The following is a 12,413-nucleotide window of genomic DNA, read 5'->3' as shown; positions in this document are numbered from 1 at the left end:
AAATACTGAAGTTGTTTTCTGTTCCCTTTGGGTTTTGTTCCTTGGTTGTTTTCTTTTCCTATAGGCTTCCATGGACTAAAATAAATCAAAATTCTCCTTTGGATACAGCTTCTACAGCTCAAATTTGTGTCTTTTTCTCCTTTTGTTTCTTTTTTTCAATATAGGTAACTGTGAGAGTTGAAGACATCAATGACAACCCTCCAGTCTTCTCAGCATGGATCCAAACTCAGTTATCAGCTCCTGAGAATGCAGCTGGTCTAGACTTGGGCACATTTTCTGCTACTGATCTGGATGTAGGAGACAATGCACTTATCAGCTACTCTCTGCAAGATGATTTTGCTGGAACATTCCATATTAACAGTTCTACTGGCAAGCTGATGACAAAAAGACCCTTAGACAGAGAAGTGATGGACAGTTATGAATTGAAAATAATTGTAAGTTGAAAAATTTGATGCAAATTCACACAATTCTCAGCATCAATAAAGAGGAAATACTGAACCATCACAAGAAAACCACTGAATGTTACAGAATTCCATTTGAATTCATGCATGAGTTTTGACTGTTCCTTATGTTTTGTATGCAGAGCTCTGTTTTCTGCTCTGTAAGTTGGTATTAGTGAATAAATGACTTGTGAGCCCTAAATTTTAAAGGTCACAGTCACACAACAGCTGACTGTGACGTCTGCAAAGCATTCCTGGGTCCATTGTTGACCATACAGCTGCCTTGCAATCCATGTTATTTGTCCCTTTCCCTTTTTTTTTTTTTTCATCTTCCAAAATATATGTCCTTAGATCTTTTAAACAAATACCTGAAATCAGATTTTTCAAGTTAAAAAGAAAAAGCATAAACTTTCACTCAACCTCCATGAGGTCATCTATTTATTCTAGCTGATTTCATGGATTTTTACTGCTACTAATCAGATCAATTACTGTGCATACAAAGAAGTGTTCCAGGCCTGACAAATATATTTGTTTGTTCCATCAAGTACAAATATATTTGAAGGACATTTTTACAGGCCAGAGAGCTTGTGGAAGATATAGAGGAGACATATTAAAAATGGAGCAGTGTCTTCAGAAAAAATTCAAGTTAATAAAAGTGGACACTTTATAAGACTAATTGAAAGCTGTGCATATGTACCTACAGATGAGAATTTTCTATGGCAGGTGTTGGAGCAGTGTAAAACTGAGTGTGAATTTGCCACATACTGGATGCTTTTCCCAACTTGCTATTTTGGCACTTTAAACCCTCAAAATGCAAGGGATTTCCTCATTCTTTCAGCTACCACAGCCCAGCTATCTGTACATCACAGTCTTGTGTTGATTTGTGCCACATCTGATCACATGACCTGCTTGATCTGCATCCAGGCTTGAGCTTTTGATTAATTGTTAATGAGAGGCAGAGCATGTGATGGGGTGAGGATCCAGCTGCAGGAAGATGTGGCAACTAACCAAGCACAGGGTAGAGAGGTGTCACTGAGGGATAACTGGTCCAGCAGAAAGACTTCAGAGGCAAAAACTCTCAATTTTTGGAGGAAAATTGAAGTGGCAGAGTAAATTTGTATCAAAGTAATGCTGTTTTTAATGACAAGTTGTTCCTTCACAGGCCACTGACTCTGGCAAGCCAGCACAATCTGCAAGCTTAGTTCTGAGCCTCACTGTGGAAGATGTGAATGACAACCCACCAGTGCTCCCCCAAAAATCCTACTCCGTGTCTGTGAGGGAGAATGAGCCTCCACATGTGGTGAGATGCACTGAGAATAAACAGCCTCTTCTGCACTTGTTTTCTCTCTGGGCACCTGGAAGGGACAGTAACCTCTCCTGGCTGTGCATTGGTGAACATCATTTTTTAGTTGGTGGGGCCTGTGGAATCACACAGCGTGTTTGGTTTGTATGACAGAGAGTACCTGTCCCACTGATTCCTCCTAAAACTCCCACAGAGAGTGAGAGCTGCTCCCCCTTTCCCTCTTGTCCTCAGCAGTGATTCCACACTGCACAGACTGAGCTTTCACTGGATCTGTGGGCAACATGTTTTAAAGATGGTTTGTGCTGTAGGTGCTGTGCATTAGTCCAGCATCCCTCTGTTCTTAAGTTTCCTGTCTTAGAATCATGGAATGGTTTGGATTGGAAGGGCCATTAAAGATCATCTTGTTCCAAGCCCTCAGCCATGGGCAGGGACACCTTTCTCTAAGAGCAGGCTGCTCAGAGCTCCATCCAGCCTGGCCTTGAACACTTCCAGGGATGGGGCATCCCAACTTCCCTGGGCAGCTCCCAGTGCATCTACTTCTGGCTCCATATCTGCCTTGCAATGTGCCCTAGAGGTTTGCAGGAGTCAAGGGGAGAGGTGGCACCTGACAGTCTGTGGCTGCTCTGCCACCAGCTGGGCCACAATTCCAGCAGTGCAACTAATCAAGGAATGAGTAATTCAGTCAGCAAACACTCTGTGGGTCAATGCCAGTCTTGTGGGCATGTTTTGCCACTCTCTTTGTCCTGCTCTAAACCTTTTGTTGCTGACTTTTTTTCCCTTTTATTTTAGATTTTGAGTGCAGAAGCCACAGATGCAGACATAGGGTACAATGCCATCATTCATTACACCATAACTGGAGAGACAACTTCATTTCATGTTGGAGAACTTTCTGGAGATATTGCAACCCTTCAACCTCTGGACTACGAAAGTCAATCCCAGTACATGTTTATTCTGAAAGCTTTCAATCCTGGAGAGCCACATCTCCAGGACACAGCAAACATTACAGGTAGCTCTACTTTACCACAGAAAATGAACTTTCATTAACAACCCCAGGGAATATTTCAGCATGTGTAATTCTGAGGCATAAACCAATACTAATGCATCTGCTAGAGGAAATTATCAAAAATGATAGTGTGATCTTTTCACTGTAGCCAAATGAAATTTTTCTTAAAAAAGCTTGCCATGTCAAAAATGAGGATTTTTCACACAAACTGACATTACTTCCTTCAATATAGTCACAATTTTTTTTTCTGTTTTCTAAAAACCTAGTGATATTTCAATTGAAAAAGTTTCCAAAAACATAACTCAGGGTTTTTTTCTGCTTGTAAACAGAAGGGCAGTTTCTAGGGTGATAAACAGTATTGACAGTAATTTTTAGTCTTGTTAAAATAACAATGCTTGATTGCTGGCTTTTTTTCCTTAAAAAAAATTACATAAATTGGTTCTGTTGGAGGAAAAAAGACATAAAGATTTCTGTGAAGTTGGTATCCTAGCTTTTGGCCAGCCCTGCTTTTGATCAGTATGACTGGATATAGTCTCATTCAGAGGAGCTGTGTTGGTTTTTATCAGCTGAAAAAAACCAACTTGTAACCATTGGGGTAAAACTCACCAAATGTGATGGTTCTTTCTCAGTTACTGTGGAAGATGTCAATGAAGAAGGACCCGTGTTTGACCAGTCCTCATACTACAAGATCCTCCTAGACAATTCTACAGCTGGCACACTGGTAGTAGACATCAATGCAAGAGATGAAGGCAAGGGTTATGATGAAGGCATTTTCTACACTATTTCAGGTATGTTAGGAAAGAATCTTAGGGCTGTTTCTCACTGGGATACCTGACACTGCTAAAGCCAGCTGCATGACACCAGAATGAGAGAGAAAGGTCATAAACTGAACTGGTGGGCTCTGACTGGATAGAAGGGGTAAAAAATCCTCTGTGAAGATCAGTAATTAATGGAAGAGGTTGCCCAGAGAGGCTGATCTTGGAGATTCTCACCTGATGGATCAAAGCTTTGAAGAGCCCGTGCTGAATTCACTCCTGGCCATGTTTTGAGCCAAGAGTTTGGACTAGAGGGGGTGTCTTGCTCCAAGTCTAGGATTCCAACCTGTGTCTCCTCACTCCCGGGCACACACTTCAGTCACTTGTCTCTGCTGCTTCCAGGGAACATCTCCAACACTTCTTCTGTTTTCAGGTGGAAACTCAGAAGGCCTCTTTAGTCTGTCCAGTAGCACAGGAGAGCTCAGGTTAACAAGAGATTTATCCACACAAACTGTTCCCCTGTACTACTCCTTGAACGTCACCGCCACAGATTCGGGTCTGCCGCCTCTTTCAGCCTCTGTAAAGGTACCAACATTTCTGCCTGGCCCTCTCTTTACTGCACAGCTAATTCCCCAGATTGCTTTATTCTAAACTGAGCATAGCCACACCAGGAGAGGGGGATTAGTCAGGCAAAACTATGCAAACCAGGAATCAGAATGGCAGAGATTTATTTCTGACGTGAATGACATAAATGTCTGATTTATTTGTGTTTCAGGCTACAAGATAACAGTTACCAAGTTATGCTGCCCTAGCAATTGCTGGCACACCACCCAAAATGGTTGTGATCATTCCACTTCAGAAAAGACAGACAGAAGCTCCAGGCTGTGAGGGAGGAGGGTTAGAGCAGTAGAGATTTCTGTGCAAGGTCAGAGAGTGGGACAGCCAGAAAGAATGTAATGGAAATATGTGATAAATAAGCAGGAGATGGCAAATTAAGTGTTCCTGTTTATTTGCCCATCATGTAAGAAAAAAATTATTTCTAGATTGAAGAGTGAGAAATTTAAATGTGATTTAAAAATTATTTTTACACAGTGCTTATAACTTGCTGGTGATCTTTTGCTACTAAATATCACAGCAGAATTTAAAAAAGAACTAGAAATCTATATGGAGAAAGATGTAGAAAATTACCTTCAACAACCTTAAAATGTAGACTTACAAGCCATCATTCTTCAGAGGATTGGACAGCAGCTGGCTGGCAACAGAAATAAACTATTTTTGTGAAGCAGTAGGCATTTTTTATTTACCACCTATCACCTTTTGTTCTTAATCAATAAATCAGTCACAATAGTTTTAAAATACTCTGTGTGCAAACTCCTGCTCTGGTTACACCCTCTCCAGTGGAAGGCTGGAGATGAGTGCATCTCTCTGAGAGCTCCTTGGTTAGACAAGTCCTTTGAAATGTGCTGTATGTGAGGAACTGGAGCTCTGCATTTAGCAAAGCACCCAGTGAACCTAAACTGATGAGGTTTTTGGTGTTTCCCACCAGTATTTGCTGCCTTCAGGGCAGTGTCAAACACAGCAGGCAGCAATCCCAGGCTGCTTTCTCCTCACTGGCCAAGGCCTGGACTTGTGCTGTCCCACACCTCAGAAGGAAAGTTTTTGCTAAAGCTGCAAACATCACCCCCATGGCCACGTCCTTTTCTCTGCAGGTGTCAGTCATGGTTGCTCCCATGGATGTGTCCTTCCCAGTGTTCCTGGAAGAAGCCTATCACCCTGCCCCTCTGTCAGAGCAGAGCCCCACAGACACGTTTGTTGTGGAGGTCAGAGCCTTGTACAAGCTCCCTGTGAACTACAGCATCACCTCTGGAGATGAGAAGGGTGAGCCCTGGATGTGGGATCACAGGAAGAGCACTGAGTGTTGGGATGGTTTCTTCTCTCCTGCTGTCTGCTCTCACCTCAGTTCCACAGCCATTAACCCTGGCTGGGAGTGAAACCAGGACGCCAGTTTGAGGTGGATCAGGTGTGGCATGGGATTGAATTTCTGTCAGAGCAGCACAAGGCACGTGGTGCAGGGCTGGCTTCCCCAGCTGTGTGCTGTGTCTGCTGCAGGAAGGTCAGGCTGGACCTGGTCAGGCATAAAGTTACTCTGGCTGGACAAAAAATAACTAATAGCACAAAATCTTCTAGGAGAAAAACTAACTCAGCAAAGTTTTCCTAACACACGAGTGCCTAGAGTGAGTTTGCATGTGGGCAAGTGCATCAGTGCTTTGCCACACGTGGTTTTTTTGCTAAATATAGAGCTGATTTTAACCTATCAGCAAACAGCCAATTTGTACTTCAGTTTTGTAAAGTGTTTTGTATGAAGTCATGATCTTGAAGGTAGTTGCAAAATTCCTCATCTTCATTATGAACAGGACTTACAGGAAATATAAAAGGTTTCTGACTGAAAGAAGGACAAATAAGCCCTGACTGTTTCAGAGGAATGTGAATACCTGGCTGCAGAGTGCTGGATTGAATTTTCTTCCTTTTGGTTCCCATCTGACCTTCTGAATTGTTTCTTTTTGTTAATTACAGCCCTGGATATATCTGACATTCTTTTCAACCTTGTAAAAACATTGAATTTCATTTTTTCTTTGAAGAATACTGTAGCATACAATATTCATATAAATAATGTGTAATTTTCACTGGAGGATTCATATCTTCAGTTTCAACTAATGAAATCATAACCAGAATAATTTCTGGTTGATTGTATTTTTCTTTTGAACAGGATATTTCATTATCCATCCATCCAATGGTATTGTAAGAACAAGTAAGAATCTAAAACTGGAAGATTTTCCAGTAAATTTCAAGGTACGAGCAACAGACTCATCTAATGCTGCCATATTTAATGAAGTGGAAGTGAAGGTGGAAGTCATTGATGAAAACAATTTCCCCCCCGTTTTCCCATCTTCTCTACTAGAAGAGAGATTGCCAGAGGTAAGAAACTGTCATCCAAACTGAATCACAAAAATAAGTCTTCAAAATAACAATAATAAAAAGAATCTTTTGTTGAGTATTCAAGTAAACCTTCTGGAGCTGGGCAGACTTGCTGTTCTGTCCTACCACGTGTGAGGTTTATTTCAATCCCAATGCACACCAAGAATGATCTGGAAGTGTGGGCTCATTGAAAGAGAGTGAATTTTTTCTAATAGGGGGCTCCATGAAGGAAGAACTACCACTCCATTTAGAATATTTTACACAGAGAATATTCAGGTGCATTTAAAATCCACTGGATGTGCTGGGCACCCCATAGGCCCTCACTCAGCCTTTTGTGAGGGAGCTGCATCCAGGGAAGTACCAGGGCACAGTCTCTAATTTAACAATATTTCTGCTCTTGCTCACATACAATCTGTTGTGATTTTGCTGGCACAAGGGATCAGCAGCAGATGATCAGTCAGGTTTTCAGACATTGTGGTTCTCTACAGAAGAAGCCACAGCACTTAAATATGTAAAAGCATCTTGCTCAACATTCCACTCTTCAATTTTTAAGCAACACTTTTCACTCTTTAATCTGCTGGTTGCTTTTTTTCTTTTTAAAAGAAGCACACTGATCATGTTAATATTTTATGGAGCACATACCTTGCCTTGGAGATCCCTGGCTGATGCACACATATTGTCTTTAGCAGCCACAACTGATTTAAAGGCTACTCCATTTCTACCACTGAATTAAATTGAGGTTCAACTTATTACACATAATTTTAATGTTCCCAGTGAGTTTAATGGAGAAGAACTAGAATAACACTTCCCAACCTTAAAAAATTGATTTCCATATGAAATATTTACACAGTGGGAATTGCTGAATGCCCTGTTGGATCAAATAACTTCAGGTCTCAAATGGGCCTGCAAGTGAAACACTGATACCTTCTGTCAATCTTGGTGCAAAGAATGTTGTTAAAAAGGAAAAAGTAGATTGTTTATTTTTATAATTATTAGCCAAATAGTGTTCAGAGAGAAACGTGGTTTTGGAGTTGTGAACACCCATTGCCATTGAGTTTCATAGGAGAAGAGGCTGTTACACAGAAATAACACAAAGTCAGCTGCTTGAGGTTAACATTTGGGCTGCTTGAAATAATATTTCTTCCTGAAAATTGCAGCTATAGGTAGAGACATGGGGGAGGAAAACAGTGATTTTCTCTAAATTAGAGAAAGCAAGAGACTCTCTTGCAGTGCTGAACAAGTTGTATAATTTTGATTTTAAAATGTCTATACTACTGTAAGTGGATGCAGTACCTGTTACTTTCACATAATTCAAGCAATTGCAGCAAAGCAATCTCTGAGAGCCTCAATCCCTCTTCCTCCAGCATTCCCCTGCTACTCAGATTGTGCAGCTGAAAGCTCAGGACAATGACACAGGCAGAAATGGTTTCCTGACATATGGCATTCTCAATGCACAAGGACTGAAATTCAGGATAAATGAAACCACTGGAATCCTTTATTCCACTGCCCCCTTTGATTATGAAGAGGAGCCCACAGAGTATCAGGTTTGCTTGAGATTTTTTAAATCTTTATTCAGAACTCTTTACTTTTCTCTTGGAAAACAGGTGGCACTTGTGCTTTTGTTTAGTTTGATAATGCTTGAACATTTTCTGCACTGGTTTAGAACAGGAGCATCTCAAGGTATGAGGCATTATTAAAACAAGCCACTGCCTTTTGACTGGAATGAAATTCAAGCACAGCTCATTGTTCACCTGCCCTGAAAACACTTCAGCACATGAATAACTAATTTCACAATGACAGCTCATGTACTCAGCACTGTCTGTTGCCTGAACCTGTGCTGAGATCTTGCAGACATGATTCTCAGTTCATCTCCTTTTCGTTCTTGCCTCTACTGGATATTTTTATGGTCTTATTTTGCTTCAAGCAAAAATTTTGGTGAATTTGTTGTTTTTTTACAGAAAGACTTTTTTATTCACCCAAAATACTCCTTAAGTTTTCAATAATCATTTTGAGGTGAATTCAGAAGGGGAATTTACATAAGAATATTTCAAAGTTTAAAATTCACCAAGGTTTTTTTAATCCTTATGCAAGAACCTCTTTGTATGACTCCTCACTACCCATAACTGTGCAACTTACAGGTTGTGGTGTATGCTGAAGATGATGGGATCCCTGAGAGGAAGAGGGGTTACTGCACAGTTGTGATAAAGATCACTGACATTAATGACTGGCCACCTGTGTTTGACCCAGTGCCTGACTTCAGTGTCCAGGAAAACGTGCCTGTGGGATTCATAGTTGGAAAAATCACAGCATCAGACAGAGACACAGGAGACAATGCCTTTATTCTGTATAACCTCACAGGTAATTCTGCCACTGCACTGGCAATTTGTTGTCCATACAATTATGAGCATAATTAGTATTATACCCATGTTATTTCCCAACCTCTTTCCTCCAAAGCCAAGAATGTTCACTTTCTCCTGGTTTGGAATGTTACTAATTCATGCTCATACAATTTTCAAACCTTGGCTCATGTTTCAAATGCCCATCCATTCAAAATATTTCTGCTCTTCTTCTACATTATCCATACTCAAAAAAATTGTTTTGATGAGTTCAGGGTACAAGTAAACATATAATTTAAGAGTGTAGTTAATTATGTGCTGCTAAGACATATTAATTAATGATGCTTGTTTAAATCTGTCTCAGGTGAGGGAGAAGATATATTTGAAATAGATGCAATACAGGGCATCATTAAGATAAGGAACTCTCCAGATTATGAAACCATGAATAAATACAACCTCACAGTGACTGCAGTCAACAATAAATCTGCTCCTTTCTATCAGGTAAGAGATCATTACTGAAATGAACAGCAACACTTCAGAGTGGATTTTGATCTGCTGGGAGGGAGGTCTATCCCAGCCATTTATTGTGTGGAATAAATGAGTCACCTCATCATGTTTAGAGTCAGACTTCTACGGCCTTTAACCACACTGAGTAGTAGTATACTTTACTTATGTGGAATACTTCAAAAATATGCATGGTAGGCTTTGACCCTGAATTGTTTGGTGACTGACCTGTGCTGGGGAACTGGAGTTGGTCTCCTGCTGTTAGAACTGTAAGTGATATGATAATTTTTCGTGGGAGAAGAAGTATTTTCAGCAGATTGTTCTAGTGCTGCTGTGTTTCTTTTATTTGAAAAGTTATTAGACACTTCTTTAACAGAATCAGAAGGTGTGTGGTTTCCTTAACTGCAAGGAGGACATGTTGGTCTCCTAAACATGTCCTGTTCTTACTCATTCAGACACCTTTCAAGGAAAATCCTACTGCAACACTGAACTCCTGCCTCTCCTGTCAAACTCCTGTAGTGATCTCTGATGCTGAGTTCACACAATAAAACCCAGACAACATTTTACTGCAGCCTTTTCAAAGCCTGATTTATCATTTCTGTTGCATGCGCACGTAAAGAAAAAACAATTCTAAAGGAGAGTTTCTAAATACTCTGAGATGCATGGCACCATTTTGTTTTCCAGGCAGCCAGCCATGTCAGAGTGGCAGTGCTGGATGTGAATGACAATGCCCCAGTGTTTGCCCAGAGCTCCTACTCTGCTGCCATGAACATGGTGAATCCCGTGGGCGCTCCTGTCCTCACCGTCAGCGCCACCGACCGCGACCAGGTGAGTGATTCCTCTGTCACCCTGAGCTGCTCTGGGCTGCAGCACAGCCACATCCTGCTCCTTCTCCTGGCATGCAGCACCAAACCTAGCAGAAGTGAATCCTGCTTACCTGCCAGCTCTGAGAATTGGAACTTAGGAGTTTTGCTGGCTCTGCTTTGACACTGACTCCCTGGCTCTGGGCATGCTTCCTCAGCTGTATTTCCTTTAATTTTACCCTTTCCTACACAGAGCTGCTTGCACCAGTGCTTGGTATACAAGTATACAAGGACTGAAGCAAATTAGTGTCTCTGAAGTTATGTGAACTTTTGAGGTAGAAGAATCTGTAAAAACTAAACATCATATAGCTGCTTTGAGCAAGGGAATGTCTGCTCGCCAAACTCCTCTGAAGCGTGGCACCCCAGCTGATTCTCTCTGTCCCCATTTTTAAATGTAATGTTGTTTGATATATCTGTACTACACCCATCAAATAGGATCCAGGCACTGGCAGGGATATCCAGTAGTCAACCACGTCACCATGACAACATCACTAGTAATTATATCATTTACAAGATGAAACATCTCCAAGTGACAACAAAATAGGTGTAGCAGGTGCCTTCCTATTTCTTCATGCATAATTTTGGTTGGAATAGCTGCAGCTGTGGTACATTGCTGCAAATCATCTAACAGCCCTTTTTTAATCAGCCTTTTCAATGATTCTGTATAAAAAGTGCAATTGTCTTTGAAAATTGCTGAATGGTGGGAGATCTGCATTGAGACCCCAGTGAAACTCCTCCTTCAGCTGTGCAGAGTGGCACTTGTCCTCCCTGTGCCACCCTCCCTACTCTGACTGTCCCCCTCTACACATCTAACTTATTTTCATAAGAGACTTTTTTCCATGTTTTTACTGTGTAAATTACCAATGTATTGTGTATTTTCTTCTGCTTTGTGGTTTTTTTTTTATTTGTACACGTCCTGCCATAGCTTTCAATCTTAAAAAAACCCCACTGTTTTCAAAATAATCTCACTAGAGACATTTAGATGGTTTTTGGATCTCTTGTTTCAGTGTTTATCCCACCCTTCCAAACACACTCCCAGTTCCATGAAATTGTGTTCCTTTCCTGGCAGGGGCAGAACGGCCTCATTGAGTATTACATCCTCCCGGATGCCACCGTGAGCCCCTTCTTCCTGATAGAGGATTTGAGTGAGGGGAAGATAATTACAACTGGAAACCTGTCTAGATCTGGAGAGATGCATTTAACAGTGATGGCAAAGGACAAAGGCTCTCCTCCTTTAAATGGCACTGCTGTGGTTACTCTGAGTGTGTTTGACAACCGCCCATTCGTGCCTCGCTTCAACAGAAGTGAGATCAGGTGAGGCTTTCACATCCACTTAAATAACTGGGATGTCTTCACCAGCTGGTGCAAAACAGAGCAAAGTTGAAGGTCACTTTCATATTTTTCCATGCAGAAGAAAGGACATCAGTTTTGGGGGTTTTTTTAAAGGAAAACAGGGAATTCTGCTACGCTGGGGGTTCTGTGAATGTGAGCTGAGGCATTGCCTTTTATTTCTCTACTTTGCAGCTTTTATAAGCCAGGCTCTTTGTCCCTTTTCTCTTGAACACTATAAAACATTTTTCCTTAGGTTTTACTCAAGGATGATCCAAAATCTGGCTGGAAAACCAGAGGTTTGCACTGCATTCTGAAAGTTGGGCAGAACTGGCAAACAACTGGGGGGGGGGAGTGAGATATTCCACAGAGAACTCTCTTCTCAAAAGTTAAATTTCAAAGTCTGCCTGGGCAACCACTGTTGGCAAATTTAACATTATGGTTCATCATTTATTTCCTGCATCAGCGTTTCTGTTTTGGAAAACACTGGAGTGGATTATTTAATTTATGATTTTGCTGTGGTTGAAACTTCAGGAAAACCAATTGATTACACCATTGTATCTGGCAATGAAAGAGGTGAGTGCCAGCCCCCTTATGAGTCAAAATAGCCAGGAGAACATCATAACCTGTCTTTTGCATGGCAGGTGCTGCTGTGCATAAATGAGGAGATGGAGAGCATGGATAAAACTTTTTTTAAAAACAGGAGTACACAGAGAATTTTTTCAGGGCTTTTCAGCATTGACTTTGCTGATCTTTGGCTTTAGGAAGGGTGGTAACTTGCTAAGAAATGGCTTCTTTTCATCTTAAATTATAAGATAAGGGTGATTTAGAGACTGGGGGAGCCAAAATAGAAAGTGTTGTTAACAAGCAGCTTCCTCCCTGCCAATCACTTTTAGTCCATCAT

The 12,413-nt window shown here is 41.2% G+C and overlaps 1 protein-coding gene across 1 annotated transcript in view; it reads left to right on the top strand.

The window, feature by feature from the left end:
• LOC132325891 (protocadherin Fat 4-like) overlaps window positions 1-12,413 on the top strand; it is a 38,037-nt gene that overhangs the window by 20,173 nt on the left and 5,451 nt on the right. The window contains exons 23-35 of the mRNA XM_059843443.1: window positions 165-434; window positions 1,603-1,740; window positions 2,533-2,749; window positions 3,376-3,534; window positions 3,935-4,086; window positions 5,211-5,379; window positions 6,269-6,477; window positions 7,842-8,021; window positions 8,616-8,835; window positions 9,178-9,314; window positions 10,002-10,145; window positions 11,250-11,494; window positions 11,976-12,085. Of these exons, the coding sequence (XP_059699426.1) occupies window positions 165-434; window positions 1,603-1,740; window positions 2,533-2,749; window positions 3,376-3,534; window positions 3,935-4,086; window positions 5,211-5,379; window positions 6,269-6,477; window positions 7,842-8,021; window positions 8,616-8,835; window positions 9,178-9,314; window positions 10,002-10,145; window positions 11,250-11,494; window positions 11,976-12,085 (2,350 nt within the window). The remainder of the gene's footprint in view (window positions 1-164; window positions 435-1,602; window positions 1,741-2,532; window positions 2,750-3,375; window positions 3,535-3,934; window positions 4,087-5,210; window positions 5,380-6,268; window positions 6,478-7,841; window positions 8,022-8,615; window positions 8,836-9,177; window positions 9,315-10,001; window positions 10,146-11,249; window positions 11,495-11,975; window positions 12,086-12,413) is intronic.

Source organism: Haemorhous mexicanus, chromosome 3 (assembly GCF_027477595.1).
Source record: "Haemorhous mexicanus isolate bHaeMex1 chromosome 3, bHaeMex1.pri, whole genome shotgun sequence".
Lineage (NCBI taxonomy): Eukaryota > Metazoa > Chordata > Aves > Passeriformes > Fringillidae > Haemorhous > Haemorhous mexicanus.
The sequence above is the reverse complement of the archived record's forward strand: the minus strand, read 5'-3'. Positions and strand labels throughout refer to the sequence as shown.